At 36.6% G+C, this 26876-nt stretch overlaps 1 protein-coding gene across 1 annotated transcript; it reads left to right on the top strand.

Moving 5' to 3' along the window:
* The first annotated feature begins 1836 nt into the window (after positions 1–1836).
* On the top strand, positions 1837–26282 carry sppl3 (signal peptide peptidase 3). The gene is made up of 10 exons (XM_043251132.1): positions 1837–2296; positions 15184–15261; positions 17468–17559; positions 17698–17817; positions 17962–18040; positions 18677–18789; positions 18931–19037; positions 20045–20399; positions 21824–21933; positions 23989–26282. Exons 1-10 carry the CDS (start codon positions 2274–2276, stop codon positions 24058–24060), a joined length of 1149 nt encoding a protein of 382 aa, XP_043107067.1. The 5' UTR covers positions 1837–2273; the 3' UTR covers positions 24061–26282.
* The last annotated feature ends 594 nt before the right edge of the window (positions 26283–26876 follow it).

Here is a 26876-nt window from a genome sequence, read left to right on the forward strand (position 1 = left end):
ATCACAGTCATGTCATACATTGTGTTCCATGCACTCAGTCAAACATTCAAGGGTTGTACAAATGAGACAAAAGGATTTTTTTTATAGTCCTTGAAACACTATTATCGTTTCTATTATACTTAAGATTTTAGGTTTGATGTGTAACTGTTTGTGCTGTTATTAATGATACACTGTGTCGAGTGGTTGGATGATGGAACAGCTGAATAAAAAAATCCCATACACTCATACTGAATTATATACATGTTGAAGATGCATTATGTTCATTTTTCAGCTCTTGGTAAAATAAAAAGGGCAGGGGGAGTCCAAGGCCATATGTAAAGCTGGACTAGATGAGACACACCTAAGAATCAATAGTCCACTGACTCTGGGCAGCGTCTCTCTAAGCAACCGTTGTGATTACAAGGACAGGTTGGGAATAATCTCTAGGAACAACAGCTCCTTGCAGATTTTTGTAATCCCAGGCTGAAGCCCCCGGGGGGATTTATCCGACTCCTCTCTATACCTTACACACAAAGGCCATGCCGTTTAGCTCTTTTACACTGACTTGAGCTTCTGGACTTAGGAAAAAAAGGAACAATGGTGTGCCCTTTCCTGTAGTTTTGGCTTTGGAATTAGCAGGAGATTGCCATTGTATCCTCTTATTGACTTATTGACCGAGTCACTGATAATTTAGCAGATGCACAAAATGTTTTCAGGAAAAGACAGCCATAATTGGTGCACCATCTGTTTAGTATAACCTCTGCCATACAGGCAAAAATAGTCGCCCATAACTAAGTATAAAACGACTGAAGCCAAAAATTCCCAGTGACCCATGCCAAAAATGCCATTTGAATGAATTAAGTTAATTATGTTGCAGATGTAATAGCAATAATGTCTTCTGACCAACAGAACAAATAATCAAAATGACAGTTTAAAGTGTAAATATATATAAGCATGAAATTTCAAACAGAGATTCTGCAAGTGACTCAATGTAAAAACAAAAATAATTTAGAACAAAACCAAACAGTCTTATAAGTATTAAGATCTTCTAAAAATAAATTAAAAAATATCTCTGGCACAATTTTACTGGAAAAACACAATATATAAATATATTTGAACATTTAGGATAATTTATGTGAATTCTGCTCTTCAAATTATTCCTCATCATAATCATATAAAAAACAATTTATATAAATATTTTTCAAAATATGTTTGGGTTTTAAAGATAATTTACAGTAGCAGGTGGAGACCTATCTGCAAAGTTAAAGTGCTTTTAAAAGTTTATTGTAAAATAAGGATGGTGTCAAAAATAATGTCACTTAACATTCTTTTAAAATAGCTTTGGCCCTCGGTGTACTTGTGCATGTTTTTCAGATAGAATGTTGCCACAGATCTTCTGGATCCAGTCTGTTTGTTCTGTTTCTCCATGTCATTTCAGACAGACTGGATGATGATGATATCAGATCTCTGTGTGGAGCACTGGCTATTGTCAAACAAAAATCTAACTAGATTATTATAATTAATGGCAAAATAAATGTTTGTAAGTGCAAACTGGTATTTCCTACTGACACACAAAAGTGAAAGATAGAAATAACTGACTATGAACACTTTTTAGCTGGCTGTATTTAATCTTTATATAGAGTGGCATTGTTTACATTGTTTAATAAATGAGAAAATTAAATAAAGAGGATCACAGACTCAGGGCTAACATCATCTGCAGTTCCTTGGCCTCTTTCCTTTTAAACTGTATTATTTAAGCCGAGCCAATCACGAGAAGAGTGTCGAGGCTGCAGTACTGCATGTGACCTGGTGAGGCAAAGCCTGTCCCTTTAACTTGCTATGTGTGGGCAAACGCGTGCACGCGCACTCCTCTGGCAGGGGCGACAGTCGCGCGCTCCCGTGCGTTCGCCATAGAAAACAAAGCTATCCGAGCGCTTCCATTACAAACCCAGCGCACAGCTCTCTCTCTGCATGCACACCCAAGATGGGTTTGCAGCTCATCTGAGGGCCTTTGAAAGCGGGGCCTGTTGCGAGGACAGTCAGCCAGCTGAAGTCAGCGAAACGTTTCGGGATTTTTTTCTCTCCCCGGACTGCTTTTGTTTCTTAGCCGCGGCTAGCAGCACAGCTACAATAATTGTCATTTCTGCTGCGAGCTGCCGAAGGAAAACACATCGCCATGTTGTTATCGGAGGGGGCTCAGTGAAGAAGGCGAAAACCGTGAGCGTGTGGAGGAGATAATCTCATCGTTTGAGCCCAACCTGAGTCCTCAGCCGCTGCCTGACTGACTGACTGACATGGCGGAGCAGAGCTACTCCTGGTGAGTGCCAGCAGCAAATATTGTCATTCAGACACAAAACACCGACACTCAGCGCGCTTTCACGCACACATAGTCACTGTCAGCTTCTAAAATGTGTGTTTTTACCTCAATTTCGCCGTTAATACAGCAGCATGAAGCTTCGGTGTATGTTTGAGGCGTATTTTGGGTCTAATGTAGCCCATTAGCTCTCTTATATACGGGTTTGGCGATTTAATCTTAACCGCCTTCAAGCCAGCCACTCATTTAATCCGGTTTACCTCACGAATTATTTATTTAACGTTACAATCTTTCTGCTGTTAATAACGCGCATTTTCCGTCGTGTGTTTGTGTGTGTTTATTTGGCTGATTCTGTAGTGACACAAAGGGAAATGCATTGCGCTAACGTGCTAACACCACCAGTGCAATCTGAAACATTATTAAATCAATATAATGTCATTGATTTTATCATTATTTCGTCGTTTCTCGTCAGAAGTCGTGTTGTAGTAGCCGGTAATCGTAGATTGGGTCGTGCTTGCGGTACTTTAGCTCATTAGTTGCTCTAATCCAGTCTTTAAGGAAGAGAGTAGAGTATATGCATGACACGGGCTGTGTTTCAAAATCCTACGAAGCTGACTAACTAGACAACCGGCGTCATATGATTCCAAATGTGTTGTGTCCCTAAACGCTCTCTAGGTAGGCAGCTCACTAGGTTTAGAGACGCAGGGTGTAATGTGTAAACAAGATGTTCAGCTGTGAACTGAGATTTCTTCGTTTTATCTTCGTTTAGGTTAATAGGTATTATAGCACATGCCTCACTCTTTAGCTGTTTCAGGCTTTCTATGATGTAGTTGGAGATAAATTTAAAAAATGTTGCAATATTTGAAATGCCATAGACCACCAAGTTGTCTCCAAATTTTGGGCCTATTTTGAGAGATGACCCAAATATAAAGAATTTATTACCGTTAGCTTCATATGTGTGTAGCATTTAAAATAAGGAAATATTTTATTAGCATTTAAAAATATAACACAAAATAATATTAACATTTTTGCAAATACGTTTTGTATAAGTAATAGACTATAAAAGTAATATATAGTATTTAGTTTTTTGCTTTTATATATTTCTGTTTAAATTATGTTGTAATTAGATATTACTTAGATTATTATTTAACATGTACACATATTAGGTTAAATATTTTCTACAATATAAAAATTGTTCATTTATTGATATTTATTACTGTTTAACATGAAAATGATGCTGACTTTTTGATCATTTTACCTGAAAAGATTTAGATTTCAGTTTATTCATTTCAAAATTCTTGTATAATTTTATTTGCTTTGTTTTTATTTGTTTTTATTTTCTGCTTGTAAATCTTATTACTCCAAAGTTTTTGCCATAAAGATGGCATTAGATGTTAACATGGCAATAGAAGTAAACAATTAACCAACATGAAATACAAATGCATGCATACATAATAGATAAATTATATACTGTATGTTTATATAATTCTAATATAGAATTTTGTACAATACATTTAGAATAAAAGTTCATAAGTAGTCTTTAGAAGTTGATCATTGTGTTTATAAAGTAGATAGTGGAGTAACTGTATATCCGTATAACTGGTAGAAGATCATTTGGGTAGAAGATTTTTATTTAACTTTCATCAGGTTTTCATTCATCTAGTTATCCCAGAAAAAGACAATGAAAGACTTTTCAAGAAGTGTGACTGGCGTCTAGGTGTTCATAACCGTCTGCATCTCTAATATCTTTCTGAGCAGTATTGAATGACGTTTGATTGCCTGAAGAATCGTGGTATTGTTAAGCTTAAGTTGTCAGCCAAGAAATCGCTATGATTTGCCTGTAATGGTCTATTTAACAGCTCTTCATTAAAGTATTTGAAGTGATATGGCGTTACAGTGCACTTGACTATCAGTGAACTGTAACACGGACACATACCTGCTACTGTAATATACACAAATATGAAACAGATGTACACAGCAACCAATATTTATGCTGTGACCTCTCATGCAACATAGCTAGAATTCTTATTGTCTGAGCAGACTGAGTAATTTGCGTTTAATTGTTGACCTCATGTGCCGTATGTGAACAAGCAATTGTCTTAACACTAATCCGTTTAAACGAACAATGTCAACTAAACAAGCTCTTTTGTGTACCTCAATCAATAATATTCAAGCAGCATTAGCTTAGCATATGTAAAAGGGCAAACATTTGGTTGATCTTTAAAATACGTTAGTCCCTTTAATCCTGTATTTTCTGTATAATCAAACCATGGATCCTTCTGCCTTAGAATATGTCTGTAATCTGTAGCTTAGCAAATGTTCGTGACTGTCCAATTCATGTATGACGAATGCTCACAGAACACGAGTGTGACGACATTGCAGTAGAACATTTACTATAGTGGACCACTTTTGACTCTTAGGAAGCGTGTCTGATATCTGCGACATCTCAGATCTTAAGATGCGCTTATATGAAAAGAGAGTTGAGGTATGGAATGAGCAGAGCATTTTGTTCTTGCACTTTGTTTAGATGTAGATCTGGCTAAACGCTTACCAGGGTTATGGTGATGGTAGGAAACCACAGTGGGTGGTAAATTTGTTATGTCTGTTATAATAAGACATTAAAATCCACAGTCTTGAAGTGTGAATACTCTGTTATGGCATGCACATTGATGGCTGTTTTTGTCTGACTCAAAGATATAATTATTTCACTAAGTGTGCTTCTATACATCGGGTTTCTTATGTCAATCCAAGACTTTTTACAGGTCACCCACCATAAAAAGTGCACAAGTACCGGCAGACAAAGACATAATGACATATATCCAAACTTTTGCAATGCCTTAGTAAGCTAATAGTGGGATGAAACGGGTCACGTTAAAAGTGTTGCTAGTTAAAGCTGGGAATTCAAATACGTTTCTTAATTCTTTGAATAAATTACAGCATCAGATCAATTTTATTTGGATGTATAACAGGTACAGATACTTAATCGTTTTCTGTTACAATTATAATAAAGCTTAAAATGAATAACTGATTTGTAAAAATCATTTGTTGCACGTAAGTTGAGCACATAATTTTTTATAATACTTCATATCCTTGTTAAAGGTTTTGTTTTGCTAAATATCAAGCTGTGGTCATAGAATGGGTTTTCTGTGGAAAGTGCAAATTTACATGACTTTTTTCAGCTGTTTTAACATCTTTCGGTGGTTGAAACTCTTATTGGAATTATGGAACATTCAGTATCATCTGTTACGATACAAAGAGCTTCAAAAGAGTGCTTGAATTTTGTAATATAATTGACAGATTTTGAAAGCCGAGGCCTTGTTTCATATCTAAAGCAAGAAACTTATTGCAGTTATTGGAACAGAAGCATGATGCAAATAATGTTAAAGTTTTGCATGCACATAGACTAAAAGATCATTTCTTGGTATTTAAGAATTAAGAACTGATAGTCTTTTATAGTTTTCTTTAAGAAGCCAGCAGGTACTGTCAGTGCATTAACCGTTTGCATGTTGTGAGGTGTGTAATTCAGTTCATTTTAGCTCAGATAACTTGTATAATGCAGTATTGTCACATTGCGTGTGCCACTTGTTTTGCTTAATTTGAAAAGTTAAAAACTAGCTTAATTTCAAGGCAGCATAAAAAAAGTGCAACTGTACATGTTTGAACTGGATTCGGCTCGTTTAGTTTGGCACACATGCACTGAATGAATGCAGCGTATGTTCTCTGAAATTACTTTTAAACAGATTTAATACTGTTTATATCAGTATACTTAGATGTTGCAAACGGATCTGAAAAATAATGGAGCTCACACCGAGAGATGCTGCAGAAAAAGTTCGCAATCTAAAAACAAAAGTTGCCCTAAACATGAGGCATGCTTCAGAGTTTGTGGCTGGCCCACCTGTCAGATGCGTGAGATCTTTAATGCATTTGAGACGTGTTTTCGTAAGAGCATAACTAATGCATGACGTCTTAGAGATGTAATATTGTCATGCTAGTATTTCCATTTTGCCTTACGGCTCACAGTATCCATTTAAATTGACAGTTTGCTGAAGGAGAGTTAGCACATGCATGTGTGTCAAACAGACCGAGTACGACAGTTCTGACTAAGAGATATATTTTGCATCCAAAAGTGGAAGCACTTAACCATCTCTTCCCCTATTTTACAACAACACCATAAACTGCAGTACAAAGAATGTGCAGTATCCATTTTTATGCAGGCAGAGTCTAATCAGGAAATATCTCTTCTGTGTCAAAATACACCGAATTGTAACTTCAAACCCAGGTATATACCTGAACTGTTGTTACTTTCTTAATGTGGATTTTTGATTAGTTGTTGACCGATAATGTTTTTGTGTTTGTTTGTGGTTTTTTTTTTTTAGGCCAATGCTAATATCCTGGAAAGCAAGGTAGCAGACGGCCAGATGTAAATGTAATTTATATTCATTTTAATTAATATTTAAGAAATGGAAACTAATTTAAAAATAGATTTAAAAATAAATGTGTAAAATAAAAAATGCTGTAACACTTTAATCAATTTGTGAAATTTGTAATTTTTTTTAAAGACAAATCTAGCATTCATTTTACATGGAGCACACAGTGAAAATGTCATGAATATGACAGTGAGCAAATACTGATCGCAGCATAATTTAATATCACGAGTTTAAAGTTTGCATGTCTCCAGTAAAGCTGAACTCTATTCCCGTCAGAATTCAATTCGCTCATACTGCAGAGCACTAGGGATGCGGTGATTAACTGGTTCCACGATTAACCAAGCTTTAAACCGTTACAGTTAATCGTAAAAGTTCCAATAACCAATAAAGTGTTTCTGTTACACGGAACAAAACTGTTGCAGCTATCAATGCACCAGCTCAAAGTGATGTGCTTGGAGACATGGGCCACCGAGGCTACTACACTCATTATTAACTGTTACAGAGGGACCAAACACCAAACCTATTTTCATCACAGAAATGTCTGTTGATATTGTAGGACCGTTTTGGGTATACCGAGAAGGTGTCATTTAAAATATTTCCATTAAAAAAACATTTATTTTTACAATAGCCCTAGGATTTTTGTTTTTGCTTGTGTCAGGTATTTACAATTTTTCATGCACAAAACTTTAATTGCTATTATTAATGAAAATTAATAATTAAATTGAAGATTTTATTTCTTTATTGAAAAAATTACTGTTACAATTAAAGACATTGAAGATATCAAACAAACTTTTATTTTGACGGGTTGCCTTGAATACCTTTACATTTCTGTGTGTATATGATATGAGGATAGTTTTACTCAAATGATCAGGAAGTGACGCTCAGAGCAGCTGTGGAGATGTTGTTGTTAATATCACCAGAATCCTCAGTACAGTAGTACACAAAGCTGTGAGCATCTGCTCCATTCAGAGAATACGGAGATACATGGTATTTATATTTAAAACGTACCTTTTTGCACCTTAATATTTACAGCTAAGAGTGGGAGTGTGCTCACCTGTGTATGCGCAATTGTTTGCGAGTGTGTGTGCAAGGATATTTAGTTGGTTTAGTAAAAGAACAATGAATTGAACTGTTTTATAGGAAAGGAAACTTTAAATGACTTCTGCTGTGATCTGGCGCTATAGAGAAAATAAAATTATCGTGGCATTCCTACAGAGCAAATGCGATCATGCAAGATACACATACACACTTCACAAGATCTCAGCTATATTCTAGCCTTCAAGTTTTGTGAAATTAAATGTTCATTAAGTCATTCAAAGATTTGTTTATATTATGCAAATGCATATTTGCGGAAAACTGGCAACAAACAAAGTGTTTGTCTTTTATTACTAATTAAGGCAATAGTTATAATACTATTTGTGTACATTTTAATTCCTTTGCCTAAGAGTTCTGTCTGATAGACTCTATTGCATTAGACCTGACGATGGCAAACAAGAGGGAGAATGTGAGCACTTTGTACTCTGGCGCTGCCATTCTCAGCACCGTCAAAATAAATCTACCTAGAACACATTGGCCAAACAGAAAAGTGGCTAAATGTCGATATGTGAAAAATTACAAATACCACATTTCTTGATCTTATTGTGTACAGTTTGCCAGTGTATGTTATTTAAAAAAAATTGTATAGAAGAAAAAACTCTGCAGGGCTTTTAGAAGTCTCCTTCACTGATTAAGGCCCAAATCAGCCCTCACACATTTTTAGGTCCGAAAACGCAGGGTTTTTTTGTTTCTGTTTTTTTTTTTTTTTTTTTTTTTTTTTTACTACCAAATGCGAGCGCGCAAAGATGTTTGCTGTTAGGTAAACTGCCATAATACATATACAGCTCTGGGTAACCCACGGCAGACGGCAAGACAGTTTCTCCTCCATCACTGCAGTCACCCCAATGAAAGGCCTGCCTCTCCATTCGTTTGATTGGACAATAGTAAAAGACATGAATGATGTTGGGCGATTTTTTTTTTTTTTTTTTGGTGTTGGGCGACAAAAACATTTTTTATTGGAATATATTTTTACAATATAATTTGTTGATGATTCATTATGTATAAAGTAACAATATTTGTTTTGAATTGAAATATTAACAATGCTGGATATTTTTCACTCAAATATATTGCGGAATTGAAATTATTTGCAAATGCATGTTGACTTCAAGTGAAAAAGAAGCACTGGTAGTCTGTTGTTTTGGCCTAAAGCTGGGCTCACACTGTGCAGTTCTCTAAAAGTCCTTTAAGACTGTACAAACATGATGATAATGTCACACTGTGGGATCTCAATTGTTATTAATGTCAGACTGTCAAGACGTGTTAAAAAGGTTCACACAAAAAAAATAAAATCTTGTCAGAGTTTTAAATCGACCCACACATTATTAAGTAGGAATATAATGGTTATCATGAAAAGTATATGAATGGCGGCAAAACCTGTGCATTTAAAAATATTCTAAGCAGCACCCCACACCCACATGAAAACAGTGGCACTATCTGTGATTATTATAGCAAAGGCAACATATCAGATGATTTTTGCGAGCAGAGGACGTAAGCGCAGGACTTTTATGGTATATAGAAGAAATCTCTAGCATAAATGTTGATCATGGCTTATCATAGGAGACACTGCAGAACTATGCCCAAAATCGTCTGCCATTGAAAAAATTTGTCCAAGGTAAAATTTGATCGCAATTGCCTTTTATTTGGCTGTCGGTGAACATGTTAAAGTGCCTATTCGAAAACTACAGATTTTAGCCCAGGATTATAGGAATCTTATAAGATTTTCAAAATCTGTCTCAGATGGCTAAATTGTGGCCAGGCTTATGGTAGAAAGCATGCGTTTACTATAAAGATGCTTTTCAGCTGTTTAGGAGTATGACGGTAGCCTTGTGTTTATTGTAATGTGAATGTTATTTGTAAAACTTTGTGTAGCCTAAAGGTTTTTGTAACCAATTGAGAAACGTCGTAAGATCTAGAACTAGTTGTAGACTAATGATGAAAAATATGGACTGACAGCTGAGCAGTTAAAGCCTCAAGCAAAGCACTTAACCCTAGATTACTCTAGGGTGACTGCTGTTGCTGTTAGTGTACTGTAAACCTTACGTACAAAACACACTGAAAAGTGACAAATAATGGCCGAGGAGCGACACGATTTTAAAAAGCATCGCTCAGTTTATGGTTTAAGAAAATTGTGATAAAACATTTCAAAAAGAAATGTCATTTCAGGTCTTACTAATCCGTATCTTGTTAAGCTGTCTTTCTATTGCTGTTATATTGAATTGTTTATGGAGATGTCAGGTTTATGTACTTATTGCTGCAAACGGCTATGTTATAAATGATTATACTGCGTGCATTGCATTTGGCTCACACTCAGCTGTTATACCTTTTAAATATTTTGCTATTCAGGAAGGACCATACCACTGAATCACATTCGAGAGCAAGCAAAATCAATGCAAAAACCTATATAGAGTGCTGAATGCAGCGCCAAGTACAGGATTTTGTTGTGTAGTATGCCAGAGTGGTTTTTACCATCACACTTTTGTTATGGCCTATTGGATTATTGGTCCTGCTGGCGGTTTTGCTGACAGTTTTGTCAGGCCGAATGACACCATTTTCATGAATTTGCTAAAAGTGCCTCAAGGGAAACTTTGCCTTGAAGGGTGTGCTAGGCTTTAGTGCTGTTTGTAACCAAACTAATACATATTATTATATTCAAATCTGTGTACGTCTTAAGGTATTGGTGGTCAGATGTGGCTGTGAAAGATAAGTGAGGTAGTGAGCTGGGGGAATTGCCTGCTCTTGAAAGCTGTGGCGTGATGCCACTTCTGCCGATCTACAGCCAATAGGCTGTTAATTTACTCAGACATACGTGCTCTAAGTGAGCTATCGGACTTGGAGGCAAATGAATTGGACCCTGATGTGGAATATGCAGGAAAGAAAAAACTGTGCAACAAGTAGCCTAGGCCATGCAGAGTTTTAGTTCCTTGCTGTGCGAAAGGAAAATAGCTAAATATTTCTTTAGGCCTAATTTACAAATGCATATTTTTTTTGTTGTAAAAATGCACAAACGTTTTTTTTACTGTGCTGGTTATCCGTATGATTAAAATGAGTAGTTGCACTTACTGTTAGAAGGAAAATATCAATTGATTGATTATTATAATAAAGTACAGTTAGTCAAACATATGGGAAAAAAACACAGCTTGGTTTAAATATGTAGTAAAAATCTGTGCCGTTCAGCTTTACCTGGATATTGGAACACAAGTGAAGTACATAATAAATAATATTTTTGCTTTCAAATACTTGGCTAACACTGAAACATTTTATCGTGTGTTAAATGGGATTGTTAAACAACATTGGTTTCAGTTTCATTTTAGCCTATGTTAATTTGTTTTTGTCTTGTCGTTTATATAGCTACAGCTTCTTGTATCTTAAATCCTTGATGTTTTCTAAATACTGTTAAATTGAAAGGATTTGTTGTGAAGTCAGAAATAAAATAGCCTAACTATGTTTGCAAAGTTTATTATCATTTTTGTAAGCATTTCGCATCAGCATTGGGCCTATTTCTCATACATAAAAATATGACTTGGGATATGTTTTTTTTCTTTTCTCTCTCTATCTTTCTCTTTAAAAAAAAAAACAACAACAACAACTTTTTTAATATTAATAGTGAATTTTAATTATGCTGCAAACCTTTTGAAATAACTGAAAAAAATACATGAATTGACTTAGTGATTTTATGAATCTGTCAAAATTCGTACAGTTAATGGTTAACCGATTACAATGAAGATTTTTGAGATTCCCTTTTGATTCAGTATCTCTGTTAAACTGTATAATTTTGATATTAAATTGAAGCATTTTAGAACATTTGCCCCTTTTTGCATTTTTGGCCTGTAGTAACTGTATAATTAAGTCAGCTTTTGCAAAAATACATCAACAAGCCCGTTTTCTGGTTCCCAGAACCCTCTTGTGTATTTTCAGGCACTGTCTATAGCAACGATCAGCTGTTAGATTATGTGGACAGAACAGCGGCGGCAGTGTCCTGAAATTACCATTGAAATGTCTATCAGGAGTCCAGGTCTGAAAGTGCGTCTTTGACTTGATGAGTGTTCAAAGGTTGTGCATAACTCCTTTTTTGTTAGTGCAAAATGCTTTTGCATGTTGCTGGTGCAAGAATGAAGCTTGAGGGGATTCAGACACATAATCATTTTAAATCATATGAAGCGTTATCTACCAGGACACACACTTAAGGGACATCTGCAGACACTTCATTCAGTCACTCTCTATCCTGTGATATTACATAGATGTATTTCAGCTTGTCGTGTTTTTGTTTGTTTGTTTTATTTTCATTTAAATTAGTGATTTGTCTGAAGCAGAAAGAAACCAGTCATGCTATTGGACCTTAAATTTTTCACACAGTTTGTATTATGTTTTATGAGTATTGTTTTTTATATCGAGTGTTATGTTTAAATTATTAGCTGAATGGCAGGGTCAGAAATTAATGGGTGCTCAGTAAAAAAATGAGCCCAAAATCAACTAACATGCCCACCAAATCAAAAAATGGACAAAAATTAAACTTTAATTATTGTAATCAACATCAGTAATCATTATTACAATGTAATGGGAAATGAACTTTTATGCCTGTACTTTTTTTTCATTTAATTAATTGATTACATTTAGGTATTTGACATGACAACACACATACAACAGATTTGGTTATTATAAAAAATTAATGGAATTAATGCAATTATAATAGAAAAGTTATTTTCTAACACAGATATATGTGTATAATGTTTGTAGGCCCATAATCAAAACCAAGTACTAAACTTGTTTTCTTTCCTTTGCCATTAATATAAGAACATATTAATTTTAAAAGCTTTTCAAATTTTAAGTATACACTCGCATTTAAAATCTGACCAAAATATTTTTAAAAATTGTTTTTGTTTTTCTACATACTGTTGTCTTGTTCATATTTCCACTTGAAGGTCTCACCACACTTAAGATATGGAATAAAATCAAGCTGCAAAAGGAAATCTGAAAGGCATTATGTAGATTCTGAATTGCTAGGGTGTTTCTGGGTGGTTTCTAGGTGGTGGCTTACTAGCCTAAGTCAAAAGAGCCACCCCAAGTCTCTATAATATTCTGGTCAGGCCCTTTATTTCATGCAAGTCTTTGCTTGCCTTAGCAAACACCACTAATTATGTAAATAGTCTATTTAACCTCTGGAATTTAAGATAATAAAGTCCTTCTTAATGGAAATTGCTAAATAACCACATTATGTCTTACATGTGTGGTTTTCTTTCCCAGTGGGCACTTGTGATTCTGAAACATTGTGGCAGTCAGAGCTCAGTTGAGCAGTTTTCTAGGGTTTTAGGGGCCAGACGGCCCTCACAGGCCCTGCACACATTCCTCACGCCTGTCTTTGAGCCGTGTCCACAAACACCCATCATCATCGCTTTTCATCCCTTCTACAGTTTGAATATATGCAGTGCTCTGGACTGTGACTAAATTGTCACATTTTTTTGTTACGATTTATTACAGTTTACACTGGTACCACAACCATTTGACTAAATGATGAGCACTGTTATGTTGCTTATAAGAAATGGTAAAGGGAATACGGGCCAAATATGGTCCGAAATGGCTTAAAAAAAATTTAACTGCACAACACGGACAGTCAGCCAGTATTAAACAGCACTGTGAGATCAAGTAAAAAGCATTTGGATTCACCACTAATGTGTTGGTGATTTAAAACTAGTTTAAAGCCAGATAAATCAGTGTTGACATTCTCAACAAACTGACATGGAAAACACTGTGTCACAACGACACAGAAGGCCTTTTAGTAACGCTACACCTTTTATGCCATCGTATTGTGGCATAAAATCTGGGGACATTCATGTGTAATTTTATAATAGTTTTTATGCGGGCATATTGAGTTAGTAAAGAAATGTAAGTGTTTTTCTTATTAAGCTGTAGTGGGTTTTGTATTTATTTATTTATATTTGTATATATTTATTTCTCCCGTACACTGGAATGCATCCTGTTTAATTAGCAAAAATTTTCATTTCTATCATGATTTACAGAAGACTCCCATTATGATGTCATTCAGTGTAACAGTAGTTCATGTGCTAAAAAGTCTTGTCAGGCATATTTAAAAAAACAGAATTATTACATGACAATAAAACAATGGCAGTGCAGCCCCAAAAATCAAATAAATTGTCATTTTTACATTATCAGTCTTTGCCACTATGCTTCAGACCAATAGTTTTGGCAGCAGGATGTTTTTAATAATGAACAATATAATTTAGTATATGTTTATAATTTAATGTATTGGTAGTAATGTATTGGCACTTTAAAATAAAAACATATTATTATTATTATTATTAAAATAAAGGTTATTTTATTATTATTATTAAAGGTAAGAGTGAATAATATAATTTAATATTAATAATTTGCTATAATGTAATCATAATTTATAGTAGTTATAATCAAAATGAATAGTTTGCAAGGTAATTACTTTTAGGCACTGGGTAGAATTAGGGATGTAGGATAAGGTCATAATGAAATTAATTAGTTAGCCATTTATTAGTACTAATTAATTAGTATTCTAGTAATATGCCTGCTAATTAACAACTAGTTAAGATACCCTAAAATAAAGTTTTACTAATGCATTTTGTTAAGTGCAGGTCAGAAAAAGTATATTGTATTTTTACACGTGTGTGTGTGTGTGTGTGTGTGTGTGTGTGTGTGTGGTAGACGTCTGTAGAGCTTGGCACAAGTGCCACTGCTCTCAAGCCCTGTATAGGTCTGTCCTGTGTTTCAGGATCATTACGTACAGAGCTGAGGTTAGGCTTCTGTGTGACTGCTAATGTGTTTTTCTTCAAGCCATTTGTTGTCCATAGTAAAGAGTGTGGTTTGAGGATAAGGTCAGTGCTCCATCTTATTTTCTCACACTCTCGCTTTCATACATACTTCATAAATACACACAATCAAGCCCGATTTTGCTCAAAGCCGCACATTATTTATCCAGCAAACGAACTGTCGCTCGCTCGCTGTAATCATATTTTAAGAGTCACCTCAGCGTACTGCCTGACCTCTTTCTCTAAAAGCTTGTTATTTACAAAAGGCAAATGCAGGTCTCAGAAGAAGCTTGGCGGAGCTCAGGGAGGGTGGGAATGCCGTAACTTGAGACGCTTCTCATTTACTGCTCTGTAACAACTGGACCAGCCTGAGCTTTGATTCATGTTTCACCTGCACACTTGCATCAATAACTGATGGCTTGAGTTCACAAGGGTGTGAATAGTTTGAACCAGGAAGGGTTGCACGGGGTGAAGGTCTTTGTGTCTGTTGTACAACATATCTAGCCTGCCACCTTTGAGTTGCGCATTTTTCTTTTTTGTGGTTTACGATAATTGGAAACTTCTTTTGTCTTTTCAGGGCGTACTCCCTCGTCGACTCTAGCCAGGTGTCAACCTTCCTCATCTCCATCCTTCTCATCGTCTATGGCAGCTTTAGGTAAGCTCTCATCTCTTCTGCTGCAGACCTGGAACTAGTGCTGAATCTTGTATTTGTAGCTCATTTGAGTGTTTTACATGTACAAACATAATCATGTGGTGAGTGTCATAAAATATGTCATTGTGAGTTATTTAGCTGGCTGGTATATTAGATTGTGTTGAAATGTTAAAGATGGCTTATAATTATAAACTAATCAGTACCTTTTAGTTTACAAATGTATCTAGTCAATCTACTACTACTCTCAACTCAAGCTACTGTCAAATGTGCATTACTAAGAGATAAAAAATATAATATTATTAAAAATGCAGCCTGCACTGCAAACTGTGCTGAAGAAGTCAACGTCAGAAAACACAAACATGTTTCATGTTTTGAAACAATGTGAAGAATGATTTTCTGATCTTTTAGGTTTAATTTTAAAACCCAATTGATGGTATAATTTTAACAGTAGGGATGCAGCGATTCTAGATTTTGTTGGTACGATTATTTCCTGAGGAATAGTCACTGTTTCACAATTATGATGATGATTAATCAGTTAATTATTTCACAACATTACTAATGCATAAAATCACTTGAACACTTTATAGATATTAAAGTGTTATTTATTGCTGGTGTTTGAAACCGAAATAACACAGTAACCAACAATACAGCACAAAATAATAAAGAGAAGACAAACAAAAGTCCATCTCTCGCAGTGGAATTAAAAACGTGACCTTTGATCTGTAAACATTCATGACAGCATATCTTTTTTTAAAAAAATATCAAATAGAAATAGATAACGAGTATGTCGAGTTTGGATGGAAACATGGTGAAAATGGGTTTACTATGGTTTTACTTTTTTTTTTACTATGAGTAATACTACAACAGGGATAGTAAATAACAAAGTTAATGAAGTATTATTATTATTATTATTATTAAATGACTAATTAACTGAGTAACTAATTTTTTTTTTTTTTTTTTTTTTTATCCCAGAGGGGAAGCTAATGATGGAAATAAACTGAAATGTTATTATTATAAACTGTCTATCTATAGGCCTACGTAGTCTGTTTATTGTAATAATGTTTATAATAATTCATATGATTTTTACATATGGCCTGAGAAAATTGTGTCTTATTTTGTTTCGTGAGATCGCGCTGCGCCTGTATACAAACATTCATCTTAAGGACGCTACCCTTTGACTTTTATTATTAAAATAGCCTCCTGGAGAGACGCAGGTAGACTAATTCACCACCACAACTGTCACCTCTCTCTCGATCAAATAATTTAAGTAAATGCGATCTTACCACTTTCAGCTCTTTGGTTTCTAAAGCACTCAGAATGCTGAGCTAACGAGCCGTAGCTTCGCCTCAGGTGGTTCTTGCTGTCACGTTGTGCATTAAAATCATTCAATGTACAGCTAGCCGTGCGTTAACCCTTATGTATTCGCTCTTTATCTGCAGCTTTTTTATGTCCGTATTTAAATGATGCCTTCTTGGTGTACCCAGAATAGTCCAACACTATCGACCGACATTTCTGTGGTGGAAATAGATCTGTATGGTCCCTATTTTACAGTTAGTAATCCATGTAGTATTCTAGGTGGTCCTTGTCTTTAAGCACATAATTTAAAGCACCACTAGTGTAACTTTGTTTGTGTTTCACACAAGCTGCAACTGTTCTGTTCCGTGTAACAGAAACACTCGGTTTAGTGGGGCCTTCGCGATTAAGTCAGGCCGAATTTCAGCTTTTTTCATTATTATTATTATTATTATTATTATTATTATTGAACTTAAGTTAAATTATGCTTTTTTTTTGGTATAGGTATATTTAAGAAATATAGAAATTGATGGTCATTGTAGTTTTTCCAGATGATATAGGCCTATATAAATTAAATAGTGGCAGAAAATGAATCTTAGCAGAAGTGTAATTTGTAGGGTAATACATTTTTTGCATTTTAGCTAATGAAATGTTTGCCTTTCCAAATTTAAAGTGGACAAAATCTAATACTCATTGAGTTTGAAAGTTAGATGTTTGACACATTAAAACAGTACGACATTAAAAATACTGTCCATCATAATCTTTCATTCGCTTTAAATTATATAAGCTGTCTGTGTCTTGTCAAAACCAATAATACCAAGCTTAAAGCCCCTGCATCCTAGTACTGGCTGCTGTTGGTTCACTGAGGGGGCAGAGAAATCAAGGTTTGTGGGTAAAAAGGTATCTTTCCACACAGATCATTAAACATGGACTGTGAGAACCAGGAGAAGGACAAGGATGGAAACCCCACCGCCACTGGCTCCTTCAACAATGCCAACTCTAACAACAGTGAGTCCTTGAATCCCAACTAATTGATTAAAAACAGCTAGAATTACTTTTGCTAAATAAATGGAAGGTGAAGTGCATTATGGCTAGGTTAGTGTTCTCTTCTAAACAGAAGCTGAGTCATTCCATGCTTTTGTACAGGTATTCAGACCATAGACTCCACACAGGCCCTGTTCTTGCCCATCGGAGCCTCTGTGTCTCTGCTCGTCATGTTTTTCTTCTTTGACTCGGTTCAGGTGGTGTTCACCATATGCACTGCAGGTATGTGAAGTGGACAAATGCACAAGTTACCTTCCACAGGCAAATTTTTCACACACTGACCTAGTTGCATCGTGTCACTGCGCTGTGATATGCTTGAGTAATATTTACATAATTCTTTGTGGTTGTTTTGTTTGCTTCTCACAGTTCTAGCGACCATCGCGTTTGCATTTCTCCTGCTGCCGATGTGCCAGTATCTGACCAGGCCCTGCTCCCCACAGAACAAGTATGAAATGTTTACTAGCTCATCAGGGTGGTTTGTGGTTATCTGCAGTTACCTCAGTTCATATGTTATCAAACAGCTTTTCATTTGGGTTTCATATTATTCACATAGAAATCTTAGGATTCACTTACAAATTTTTAATACAAAAATACATGCATAAATAATTGTGTGTGTGTGTGTGTGTGTGTATAAGCATTTAATAATGGTCTTTTCTTATGTTTGCCTTTTTGAAAAAACATTGAGTAACTTTCATTATTTTCTTTTATGGTAATGTTGCCAGTTTATGACATTATTATTATTATTATTATTATTATTATTCAGCCCAAGTTACTAACACTAGATATTCTATCAAACGTTGGCTGATAGAATGCTCCGTATCTTTCAAAATAAGCTTTTAAAATGATTGTTTTGACACAGACAGTGAACCTGTTTGTTGGCAGGGATTTTCCTTGCTTCTTCACTCAATCTCACAATGTAATCTAGAATCAGTTTAGTTTGCTTTGGAACAATCCTCTTGTGTATTAATGGACAACAGTGTTAGACATCAGATGCTGGGGTGTGAAAAAGAGAGCCTGATGTCTTGGCCGAGTGACGTGTGCTTGCTAGTGTATTCAGTCAGCGTGTCTCTCTTGTCTCCAGGATCTCTTTCGGCTGCTGTGGCCGCTTTACATTGGCGGAGCTGCTGTCGTTTTCTCTCTCTGTCATGCTGGTTCTCATCTGGGTGCTGACGGGCCACTGGCTGCTCATGGATGGTGCGTCAGCATGCCATTACTCTGTTTTTGTGTGTAGGAAGAGAATGTAAACATGTCCTCTGCTTTACCTCATACCTCATGCTGTGGAGGGATTTTTCTCTAAATCGTGTATTTTTTTATTTTTTTATTTTTCTCCTGCAGCTCTTGCCATGGGTCTTTGTGTGGCCATGATTGCATTTGTGCGACTGCCCAGTCTCAAGGTGTCCTGCCTGCTGCTGTCGGGCCTTCTCATCTATGATGTGTTCTGGGTAAGCAATTAATGAAGCAAGTCATACTGGGCACCAAGTCTTCATATCATGCCTTTTTATGTATTTCTTATGAAATGCATACATTTTTTTTTCCCTTTGAATGATAATGTTTACTCTTGTTAAAAGCATTCAATTTCTTTAAAGGAACCTGATAAAATATGCTTTATTATTTTCTCAAGACTTAAATGAGATTATAATAAGATCAATAAATGACAGCTGTGACTGTGAACATGCAATATCATTGACAATAAAAGACAATGCTAAAATGTGTTTTAGTACAGCTATACTAAAGACTTTTTGTTTATCTTTTTATTATAGCAGTAGACAAAAATATTCAGATTGCTATTCACAATGTTGACATTGAAGCCTAATCAAACACACCTGAACAAGATGATCACTAGAAAGTTACTGGCCAGTGTGTTGATCAGGCCCGACTTGGCTTGTTCAAGAAATATTACAATTTATTAGTTTAATTTCAATTTATCATGCAGCATTATATCATCATACATTCTTTATAGCTTCAAAGCTTCCTATATTTTTCCACATTATAAAGTTTTTTTGGGGGTTTGTCACTCTTACATGCCATTAAGTAAAACAGTCATGTCCATTTCAGATCGACGCTTATCTATCATAAACTACAATGCCACTCCACCCAGGTGGTACCATAAAACATGTAATTGCAGCTCATGAAATGGTTTCAGAAGTATTCAAGGAATCCTGTAAACACTGTTTTCTTATTCGCGTGATGCTTTATTATGTAGACAAATGCACCTGGAGTAATCTGAGGTTAAGCACCATTTGGATGCAAAGATCACATCAAGCAATTTTGAACTGCAACTCTGAAACGTGTTCCCCATCCCACCCCAGTGCTGACTGTCGAGACATTTTCATCAGTGTCTCAATTCACTCCAAACACGCATACACAAGCCTGACATGGCCCTCTCAGCATCTTAAAACAGCAGGGCAAGCTGGTCTGTCTTCTGACTCATCTCCCTCATCTGCTGCAGGTCTTCTTCTCCGCCTACATTTTCAACAGTAACGTGATGGTGAAGGTGGCCACTCAGCCTGCTGACAACCCCCTTGATGTGCTCTCACGCAAGCTGCACCTGGGCCCTGGCATGGGACGGGATGTCCCCCGTCTCTCCCTGCCAGGAAAGCTGGTGTTCCCCAGCTCCACCGGCAGCCACTTCTCCATGCTGGGCATTGGTGATATCGTCATGCCGGGCTTGCTGCTGTGCTTTGTGCTCCGATACGACAACTATAAGAAACAGGCCACTGGAGAGGTGCCCGGTCCTGTCAACATGTCCGGACGCATGCAGCGGGTTTCCTACTTTCACTGCACCCTGATTGGTTACTTTGTTGGTGCGTATCACAACAGTATCATCTGAATACAACATTTTAGATGGTAGTTTGTGCCATTCTATTGTTCTTTTGATCTGCCTTTTAGTTAGTTATCTATTATTATATGTCATCTATCATCTATCTTTCTTTCTATCATGTTTGTCTGTTTCTATCAACATTTTTTTTTCTATCTGTGTATCTGATTTTTGTTGTTCCATCTAATTGTCTAAGAATCTATTCCTTTTTTGCCTGTCATCTTTCCATCAATCTGTCTTTCCTGGTTCTGTCGACGTCAACTATTGTTCTTTGTGACTTCTTTTTGTCTATTGTTTTATATCTGTATCTATCATTCTGTCTCTCTGTTGTTCGATCTATTCATCCATTTATCCTATTTATCATTCTGTCTCTTTTCCATTTGTCCTTCATTCTATCCGTTTATTGTTCTGTAGGTCTGTCCATCATTCTCTCTATTATTCACTTTACAGTTTTGTGTGTCAGTATGTCAATAAACAAACACAAAGCATATGCCAGGATAAGTGAGCACTCAAGATTCATCATTTTGATTCAGATAATTTCTAAACTTGTGAGGCTCACGACAAAAGGATATAGGTCGTTAGTGATTTATTTGTAATACTTCACTGGACATGCAAGTCCCATGCATGTTCAATAGGGCTGAAACAAATAATACAAAATGCAAAAAATCAAGGCAAATTATGTGCCTCGAAGAATTGTTTTGTCCATTTACTAGGGACACGCTTAATTATTGGCCACTGAAAATATATGCCGCTCTTCCTCGTCCTGCAGTGTTAAGTCTTCACTCTCTCTCCATCATCGCTGTGCCATTGTTTCCAACTCCAGTGTTTTTGACCCTTGGAGACTTGTGAAAACACTGCAGACCCCATTGTAGTTCAAAAACGGCGGAGTTGTGTTTCACTGTAAACGGAGCAAAACGGAGACTTTGGAAAACTGTCGTGGCTACCCACATTCGTTCTGCGTATCCTTAATGATCGTGTGAACGATTACTTAAAGAATTATTGTAAATAATAATAAGTTATTTATAATAATACATTTGTTTCAGTGCATCCCTACCATTTACACACACATTAAGGGTTAAGGGTTTCGGGGGGGTTTTTTTGTATTTGCATTTTGAATGTAATATGGCAATTAACTGCACTAAATGGGTTTAGTTTTCACATTTATTAATATGCATAATTAAATTTTTCTAATAAACAAGTAAATTACTTTTTAAATTACTTACCATTTTAATAAACCTGTCTTATTTTCTCTTGTATATTGAGGATTTTTAATCTTTAAAAAAAAATAATAATTTTATCCAATTACTTGATTAATTGATGGAATTTTGGGGAGAATACTCGATTACTAAAATATTTGAAAGCTACAGCCCTAATGTTAATCCTAAAAATAATACTGTCTTCCCATCTTAGGTCTGTTGACTGCAACTGTGGCCTCTCGTATTCACCGCGCAGCCCAACCTGCTCTCCTGTACCTGGTGCCCTTCACCCTGCTGCCTCTGCTCACCATGGCCTACCTGAAGGTGCGTCTGTTTGCACCAACACCAGAATCTCCACAGGGAAGCTAGGGCCTCCTTTCTAAGAACATCAAAATGGTGTCAACTTTAATTTCGTAGAATCGCGGTTCCTCACTTGGAAACAATGCAGAAGTCGACATCGGGTCATTGTGGGGTTATTTGAGCAGGGTGTGTGCCGTATCCGTAACGCTGCACTACATTATTTATGCGCTCGCGCACACACCTGTGTGTGTCTCTGCGGGTACTTCACATTCCTTTTATTTAAGCGTCAATTGTACGCCGGTTTCTTTTCACTCTGGCAGATGTTTTGTTCTGCATGTGTTGTAACATAATCTCATCAGTTCTGAGCAGTGCTGTCGCGATAGCAACAGCCTCTCTTTTCCATAGAAACGAATTTGTGGAAACGTTCATACCAAGTCAAATATATAGGATGTAACTTTAAATCATTTTGGGCATGCATTGTCTTGAAGCACGTGTGTGTGTGTGTGTGTGTGTGTGTGTGTGTGTGTGTGTGTGTGTGTGTGTGTGTGTGTGTGTGTGTGTGTGTGTGTGTGTGTGTGTGTGTGTGTGTGTGTGTGTGTGTGTGTGTGTGTGTGTGTGTGTGTGTGTGTCAAGGTATGCTGTAATACTTGTTGAACGTGATATCCATCAACAAGATGTGTTTTAATCTGTTAAATCACATTGTGTGTGCCTAAAAATAAAAGCAGGGAAAGACAAATAATGAAGAGCAAATGAAATTCCAAACCCTGAAGCTTGAAGCTCCCACAATGTGTGTTTTCCATGTAGGTGTGTGATTTAAATTGTTGACCTGTATTCTGGTTGGTATAGTTGTTTTGTAATATGAAAGTGTAAATAAGTGTGTGTGTGTGTGTGTGTGTGTGTGTGTGTGGATGGGTGTAACCTATCTTAGATTGAACAGACGTAATTATAGATGACATAAACACAGCTGCACGTTCTGCTGTTTTCATCAGCACTTCTGCACCATTAAATGTTACATTGAAACATTTATGACTGTTAATAGCAATCTCAATGGTTGTGCCAACCCAGTAAAGAAGGCCAGACAAAATAAAGGTTTGCACTTGTTGGCAAATTGAAAGTGTGAATAGGCATTAACAAGATGAGGACACAATTATATCTGCACAGATCTACACAGGTGTGCACTGTGATGTATAAACGCTGGTTTAAAAAAACTATACACAGATTAACTCTATCAAGAAGATACAGCTTAAAGCATTTCCTTGTTTTGCGCCAAGGCAAGGGACCTTTGCTGCACTACTACTACTATTATTGCTGTTGTTATTAATATTATCATTACTCTCATATGCGGGTTCCATCTAGCCAACATTAAATATTAAATTGTTGTATACTACAATTATTATTACTACTTGCAGGTTCCATGTTACCAACAATTTAATTTAATGTTGTAAAACACTTTGACAAGATTAAGCACTTAATTTTTTTAGAAAACAGAAATGGTATGTGTAATCAAATCGATGATAGTCGCTACAAATATTTTTAGGTCCAATAATTGGCACCTCTGTTTTTTTTAGAATTTAGCATTAATAAATTACTCATCCAGGTTTTTTTAATATGACTATGCATTCTGTTAACTTTTTAATTTGATGTGTTTCACTGGGCTGCAAAGAAATATTCATATTCAGAGTTTCATTAGCATAACCGTGAAAGCTAACACCATGTCTCCCAGAGGTAACATGTAAAGCATGAAAAGTAACGGCCCTAGTACTGAGCCTTGAGGTACTCCATATTTCACTTGTGATTGATATTATTCAGATAAGTATGATTTTGAGCCATGCTAATGCACTTCCTCTAATGACAACGCAGCTTTTTAGTCTATTCAAGAGAATAGTGAGAGAGTGTTGAACGCAGCGGTAAGATCCAATAGCACTAATAAAGATACAACTACGATTAAATGCTAGAAGCAGGTCATTTGTAACTCTCTAATGAGAGCGGTCTCAGTGCTTTGGGAATCCTGTTGCTGTCTGTTAATCATTTGACTTGCTTTTGGTGTGAACCGGTGGTTATTCTGTCTGTGTATTTTAGGGCGACCTGCGGCGCATGTGGTCTGAGCCCTTCCATGCCAAGTCCAGCAGCTCCCGCTTCCTGGAGGTATGATGCTGCTCCGACCATCACAAGTTCCCGCCATCCCACTGTTCCTACCCACCAGAGAGAGAGAGAGAGAGAGAGAGAGAAAGCGAGAGAGAAGTCGGAAGAGAGGAACTGCACTTGTCTTCTCATCATCCCTCATTCCCGTTGTCATCCTCCAGCCAGTGGATGAGCAGCTGCACTGGACTTCACTGCCAGATGGATTCATGCACTCCTCTCGTCTCTCTTGGTCTTTTTTTTCTTCTACCTCTTTTCTTTCTAAGCTCCATTCCACCTTTATCCCCCCAACTTTCTCTCTCGCTTCTATCCCATCATCCCATTCATTCCTGTTCCACCGGACTCGGCCGCTTTTTACCGGATTGTTCTTCATCTGGACGTAAACCGGAGCCCCTTTGAGCTCCAAGTGTGTTTCCATTTGTACCGTTTGGCACCATTACGGATTTACAGACTGAGATTTCTTTATTTCCTGCTCTAAATGAACTGTGTACGAGGAACGTAGGTTCTGCCACAGCTTGGGATGACGATGACCCTATAAGGGACCAGCACACAATAGAGGACAGCGTCGTTTTCCCCTTTCCTTCCCTCATTCTCTCTTCCTTTTTCCCTTTCTGATAAAATCCAACCCGCATCCACCCCTTCCTCTCGCCAGATTCCCTCTCTAACAGCCCCTCCTTTGCAGAAACATGTATTTTATTTAGAAAGATTTTATTCTTGGCATATACAGAAATGATGCATTATAAATTGTGGGGGCGTACAGCTCTATGTATATATGTGTACACATGTATTAGGGGTTATCATGTCGAGGTGCAAGTGTGTGTGTGTGTGTGTGTGTGTGTGTGTGTGCGAGTGCGTGTGTATGAAAGAAAATGCATTTAAACAGGAAACCGGTTTTCATTTTGTTACTTTTAGATCTCAGAATGCACATTTTTCTCTCGTAAATTGCTCTGCCTAGGTCACTTTCTTTTTCTTTTCTTTTTTTTCTCTCCATATTCCGTAAAATTTATTGCGCATCGCCATTCAGTTTGGCTACTGAAGTCAAGATTCTGTGATTCATGTTTGTGTTTTTGTATGAATGTATGCCGTTGCCTCCACGGGCTCTGGATGGACCACTGAAGGCAAGCTCCATTGTGCTAATGGAGGGAAATGTTTATGGATTGTACTAAGCTCAGTTATTTAAACAGGCCGAATTTTTTCCACTAGTATTTCAAGTATTTGTTTTTGGGGTTTTTTTGGTTTTTCATTTGTAGTCATTCCTTTAATCCAATTGGCTCTGTAATGGTGAAACTGGAATTGAAGTGCAAGATTGAGAGAGAGCGAACGAGAGAGAGAGAGAGTGTGTGTGTGCGTGTGTGTGTAATGTTGTAAAAAATATTGCATTTTGCTGGCTCAATCTGTTGAGTTTAGCTTTTTTCTTCTTTTTTTCGTTCCTTTTTTTTTTTTTTCTTTTTTTACCTGTTGTTACCCGTTTTTTAATCTGTTAGTCGTCTGGCCTTGCATGTCAATTGTACAGCGTGTCGTTCTTCAAAGCTGCGTTTTCCAGGGCAAGCGCACTAGTGCGACACTCTGAAACTCTGAGACGCAGACACGGGGTCATGGACGAAGACTCGCACAAGAGAATTTATGAAGCGGAGAGGAGCAACAAGTCAGGACCGCTCTGATCCCCTCGGCCGGCTTGGACCTCGCGCAAACATTGGCACTGCGTTGCCCGAATATTCAGTATGAACGTTTGCCTGGCAGTGGGATACTTAACCTGAGCATCACGGACATCATTTTACCCACAAACCTCCTTTTCACTGTCCCTCTGCCACCCTTACAGACATTACGAGGAAAAAAAAAACAATATAAATGACGATCATGACGATTGCATTGAAAGTAAACTTTTTTTTTCTTTTTTTTTTTTTTTTAATCGAAGATTGCATTTTGTTTTTGTTTTATCCCATTGTTTGTATTTTTTCTCCACTTTCTTCCCCTAATGCTGTGGTTTTTTTTCGTTTTGTACTAAGGGTTTTTTTTTTCTTCTCCGTCGTCCTCCCCGCCTGCAGAGGGCGCAAAGCTCTGATGGGCGATCAACATTAACAGCCAAAAGGATTCTGTATAAAAAAAAATTGAATAAATTAAAGTGTAGTGAAATGTGGATCCAAATGAGCTGTACTGAAGACATTTCAGCTCTCATAACCTTCCCTTTCTTCTTAGTCAGGATTCTGCTGTAAATAAACATGACTCTAACTGTATGCGCATGTGGTCTCATTTCCTGCTGCAACGTGAGGTTTCATTTTATTAATAGTTGTTAGAGGTATTTGCTAAGGAGGACTTTTTTTTGTTTATTTGTTTGTTTTCCCCCAGTTTCATTACACAAAAGCACAAGGCAAGCAGGGTAATGTGTGTGTGTGTGTGTGTGTCAACTTGAATTTCAACTTCAGTGACTTGTGTATTGATTTAGTTAAATATATTATGCTACCCTTTGTTTCACATTAAATGTTTTTTACAGAACTTGAGAATAGCACACTGACTTCGGCTAAGCACAATAATCAGTACTAATTGGAGGATGTTAACGTTACAGAGGTGAGTAAATGTTAAGAGTGCTTTACCCGGATAAAAACAAATGCATTAAATGTATTTAGATGTAATGTTTAATCTAATGAAGGTAAGGTTTTGTCTTAAGAAACGCTCATTATCGCAAATTATGTATACCTTTGAATATGAAGACTGACTTCGTTTTTGTTTTTTTTCCTAATTTTATTCTTGTACATTAAAACACGTGCATCCAGTTTCACAGACGAGGCTTAAGCCTAGTCTTAAATGTAAATCTGAGCTACTTCAACTGA

This window comes from Puntigrus tetrazona, chromosome 10 (assembly GCF_018831695.1).
Source record: "Puntigrus tetrazona isolate hp1 chromosome 10, ASM1883169v1, whole genome shotgun sequence".
NCBI classification, from domain to species: domain Eukaryota; kingdom Metazoa; phylum Chordata; class Actinopteri; order Cypriniformes; family Cyprinidae; genus Puntigrus; species Puntigrus tetrazona.

What these genes read in the sequence shown, in the direction of transcription:
- sppl3 (XM_043251132.1), top strand. Translation starts at nt 2,274, where the DNA reads ATGGCGGAGCAGAGCTACTCCTG. An exon ending in CCACTGGCTGCTCATGGATG is followed by an intron (nt 18,790 to 18,930) that starts GTGCGTCAGCAT and finishes TTTCTCCTGCAG; the next exon opens with CTCTTGCCATGGGTCTTTGT. An exon ending in CCTGATTGGTTACTTTGTTG is followed by an intron (nt 20,400 to 21,823) that starts GTGCGTATCACA and finishes TTCCCATCTTAG; the next exon opens with GTCTGTTGACTGCAACTGTG.